Here is a 4,665-nt window from a genome sequence, read left to right on the forward strand (position 1 = left end):
CCCTTGAATATATTTCACCATTTCTATTCAAGATCTCTCCCCTCAGATACAAAGTTAAGTAAAAATTCCAAGTGGATTTATTAGTTTTATCAGCCTATTCCTAAGAAGAAATGTCTCCATGTTCTCATATCAAACAACTTTAAGGATGATCACATGACTAATTTGGGGTCAAGGCTAACTCAAGGTGAATTTTGGTGGCAAGGGAAAAATGGGTATTGTAACACCCCTACCCACCCTCTTTGATCATTCTTTGGCACCAAAAGGTATTACTTTCATTTTTTTCCACTGGAAAAATCCGTAAATTTCATTAATATGAAAATTTACATATGTAGATGCATGAAGCATATGCCATAGTCAATCTGTTGTATCTGTTCTTTTCCAAAATTTATCAGTTTGGATTGCTGTATGTATTTACCTCGCAGGGTATTCAGTATGTTGCTATTTACAATGTGCCTTTTCGGCATCTATCTAGCTGGAAATAAACAAAAAAATTACAAAAATGGCAATATATATACTGCTGTCATGTACATGCACGTTCCCTTTAGGCTGTTTGGTGACCCGTGGTTGGATATTCCGGGTCTATGTAAGGACGATGGTAAAATTTTTGCTCCTGTTGGTCTTTGATCTCGGAGATCTCCCACATGCCTTTGTCCATCATCGCTGCCTCCTTGGATAATTTATCAGCGCCTTTGTTATGTTCCCTGTAGATGTGTGAAACAGTGATATTGTTAAAAGCTGCTTTGAGTTCGAGAACTTCATTCAATATAATGCTGAGTGTGTGTATGTGCCATTGATCCAATTTATGATGATCTGAGAATCCCCGAATATGTTGATACTAGTGCAGTGGTGGCTCAGTGCAAAATGGAGTAAATGACGCAGTGTGATGAGTTCTGCGAAGTTGTTGGTTCCGGCTCCCAGTCCGGCCTTGATTTTGTAAAGGTGATGCTCGGATAAATGGATAATGATGCCGCCCCCACAGCTCTGCGAGTTTGCAGCTCCGTCGAAATAGGCCCAAGGGATGCTTTGATCGATGAGAGGAGGAGGGGTGGGATGTCGGGATTTTGGAGGGGGCGGGTCTGGTAGCTCACTCAGGGCGGTGATGATACCAGCCTCCATCAAAGGCCAGTGAATCGGCTTGTCTTCAAATATTAACCGATTTCTGGATTTCCATATAGACCAGTTAACGATGATGGGAAGATTGATATTCTTTGAACCCTTGTTTCTCTTATCCCATTCAGTCCATGCGTTTAAGAGGTCTGTTCCATTCCATTCACCCGAGTAATGCGTGAAGGTCTTGAGGTTTTTCCAAAGGTTCAGAGTCGCCCGACATCTCAGGAAAATGTGTTCTGTTGATTCTGAGGCTTCTCTGCAAAGAACACACCAGGTAGGACCATACTGTGCCCTTTTCATGAGTTGTTCTCTGGTGGGAATTTTATTTCGCAGGATGCACCAGGAGAAGAGCTTTGATCGAGGTGATGCGGCTAATTTCCAGATATTCTGCCACCAGCTAGCAGTGGTTTCGGGCTTCTTGTGAGAGATCAGCTGAAGGTAGCCTGCCTTGGGGGTGTATAGACCGCATTCGGCCAAGTTCCATATGAGTTCGTCCTGCCCCTCTGTAATTCGAATGTGAGATTCATGCAGAGCCTCTATGTATGCTCTCCAAGCCGGGTGCCATCTTCTGGGGAGGTTTAGCTGGTGCGCGGATTTCCATGTCTGGTGGAATATATCAGATTGTTCACAATTCGCGATCTGTGAGATTACTTTGATTTCTTGTGCTGAGAGGTATTCCACCAGCTCTCGGGGAAGTATATGCCTCCCTCCACTGCCGGCCCAAGGATCGAGCCCAATCCTTGCCCTATTCCCATCTCTGATACGCCATACTAAGTTGTCTCTGATTAATGGCAGAGAGTGTAAGAGGGCCTTCCAGATAGATGATATGCCTGTTTTGTTCCATACTGGGAGTCTAGCCCAATCGATGATGCTGAGAGGCCAAATATATTTGTGGTAGGTAAGTCTAGTCCATAAGCTTTGGGACGTCAGAAGAGCCCAGCCCATTTTCCCTGCCAGGGCTTTGGCAAATATAGGGAGCTCCTTTAACCCCCAGCCTCCCCATTTCTTTGGTAAAGCTATCTTATTCCAGCCTATCCAGGCAAAGATACGCTTGTCCTGGTTGCCTGCCCATAAGTATCGATTGCATAATTGTTGTAGTTTTGCCAGGATGTTCCGAGGGATCCAGGCCAGTGCCATCCAGAATACCGGCGTTGCTTCGAGTACTGATTTGATCAGGGTTAATCTCCCAGCCCTGGATAGATATCTATGGCTCCAGCATGATAGTCTTTTTTCCACTTTTGCTACCAGCCAAACCCAGTCTGCGATCTTTTGGCATGTCGGCTTTAACCAATATCCAAGATATTTTAGCCCCCTGTCCAATGGCTGAGGAGTGTATGGAAATGCCTGCCTTGCCATATGGTTTTCGTTTGCTGAAGTACCAACCAGAGTGATAGTGGATTTCAACCGATTTACTTCCATACCTGTTGCATGTGAGAAGAGACCTAGAATGCGGATGAAGGTAGATGTGTCCTATATGCTGCCATCCAATAAGATTAGGACATCATCTACAAACAATAGGTGAGTGAGGTAGCATTCATCAGTGATTTTGAGGCCTCTGATAGACCCATCCCTTTTAGCTGAGATGATTAGCCGGCTTAGAGCTTCCATGACCAATAGGAAGAGGAGAGGTGAAAGAGGACAGCCCTGTCGCAGCCCTCTTTCGGAGTGGAAGAAGTGTGAGGCAGATCCATTGATCAAGATACTGAAGGTGGGAGATGTAATGCAGGCCATGATCCAATTGATGAGGGCGAGGGGGAAACCGATATGGATAAGAATCATTTTGATGAAGAGCCAACTGACTCGGTCAAATGCCTTGGAGAGGTCTATCTTCAGTAGGATACACTTAAGGTGTTTGGTCCAAATGGAATGAATCGCTTCTTGGGCGGAGCCAATAGCTTCATGGATCTGTCTATCTTCCAGGAAGGCAAATTGTTGGGGGGCGATGTGTCTAGATAGGATAGGCTTGATCCTATTGGCAATGATCTTCGAAATAATCTTATAGAGCACATTACACAGGGATATGGGTCGGAAATCATCAAAGGAGGCAGGGGAGTCAGATTTGGGAATGAGGGCGATGAAAGTAGAGTTGATAGCATTATAAAGACTGCCCAAAGTTCTGCTCTCCTCAACCACCTTAAGGATATCTCCTCCCAAGAGTTCAAAAAAGGCGATGTAGAACTCTATTGTCCAGCCATCCGGCCCAGGGCTTTTTTCCTTCTGAAACCATTTGAGTGTACTTTCCAGTTCTTCCATAGTGACGGGTGCTGTTAGACCATCAGAATCCTCTTCCTCTACAAATCTGGGGAAGTGAGAAGCCACATTGATGATTTCGGCCAGATTTGTGCCTGCAGGGCTCTTGTATAATCCTCTGAAGTGTGCAATACCGAGTTGAGAAAGTTTGTTAAAGGAATCCGCCAGTCCGCCTTCAGGTAGGGGGAGGTTCCAAATGGTGTTCGTCACTTTCCTTCCTTTGGCGTAATTGTGGAAAAATCTTGTATTTTCATCTCCGGCTTTAAGCCAAATAGCCCTACTGCGCAGTCTGAGAGACTCCTCCCTACTCTTGAGTATGTTATTCTTCTGGTTTTCCAATTCCACCAGACGAGCCTTATCTTCTTGCGCTATGAATCCCAGATTTCGCTCATCCAGAAGAGCTTGCAATTCTTCTTCCACTGTCGTGAGCTGCACATCTTCCCTTATCTTCTTATCTTTGGCCCAGTTGATCACAATGTGTTTAAGTTCCGTTAGGTTTTTAACGAAACCCCTAGCCATCGATGGTTCTCTGTCAATGGGATGTGTTCTCCAGTAGTCCGTGACCAATTTTGAGAAGCTCTGGTCCTGAAGCCACGTATGATTAAACTTGAATGGAGCTTTTGGCTTCTGATGAGTGCCCAGGATTTCCAATATAATAGGGGAGTGGTCAGATATACCCCCATTACCCACCCACTGTTGATAGAAATGTAGCTGTTGAATCAGAGGGCCTTTCAGCAGGAAACGATCCATTCTACGGGCCAGAGCAGCGGTCCCTACCCTTCTATTTCTCCATGTGGGGAGGGGCTTCTGCATAGGGATGTCGATGAAGTCATGCTGCTCCAATAAGCTCCTTATGAAGTTTGTGATAGGATCTACTTGGGCCATTGAACCCCATGACTCCCTGAACCCCAGAGAAAAATTCATGTCTCCACCCAGAATGATACGGTCAAGTGTCAATAGGTTACAGCCGAGTAGATGTCTCCAAAAATTTTCCCGCAGATGGCAGGGTCCATATATATTGACGATGCGGAGGGTGAGACCAAGGTCTATAGAGAATATGTCTGCGCCCATATAACCATGGCCTCCCCAAGAGGAGTCCAATCTGATTGATTTGGGGTTATACCCTATCGCCAGCCCTCCCGATCTGCCAAATGCATCAGTTGCAAGGAAATTCCATCTTGCCGATAGGGAGGAGAGGGAGTGAGTAATGGACTCTGCAGGGCCGAGGGTTTCTTGTAGGAGAATGATATCAGGAGATTCGACCTCAAAAAGTCGTTTTAGGGCTAGTTTCTTAGGGGTACTAGC

The 4,665-nt window shown here is 45.5% G+C and overlaps 1 protein-coding gene across 1 annotated transcript; it reads right to left on the reverse strand.

The window, feature by feature from the left end:
* Positions 1–759: 759 nt before the first annotated feature.
* Positions 760–4,245, reverse strand: LOC149246347 (uncharacterized). The gene is made up of 2 exons (XM_089440719.1): positions 3,123–4,245; positions 760–2,552 (listed from the first exon to the last, which is right to left on the reverse strand). The coding sequence occupies exons 1-2, from the start codon at positions 4,243–4,245 to the stop codon at positions 760–762; spliced, it is 2,916 nt and encodes a 971-aa protein (XP_089296845.1).
* Between the last annotated feature and the right edge of the window lie 420 nt (positions 4,246–4,665).

The sequence above is a fragment of the Pinus tabuliformis genome, chromosome 7 (assembly GCF_031772625.1).
Source record: "Pinus tabuliformis cultivar Carrire ecotype Pingquan chromosome 7, CPIR1, whole genome shotgun sequence".
NCBI lineage: Eukaryota > Viridiplantae > Streptophyta > Pinopsida > Pinales > Pinaceae > Pinus > Pinus tabuliformis.

Coding starts and splice junctions, on each gene's coding strand:
- LOC149246347 (XM_089440719.1), bottom strand. CDS start 4,245: ATGGCCCAAGTAGATCCTATCACAAACTTCATAAGGAGCTTATTGGAG. Junction 2,553..3,122: donor TTTCCGACCCATATCCCTGT/GTAATGTGCTCT, acceptor TCCGCATTCTAG/GTCTCTTCTCACATGCAACA.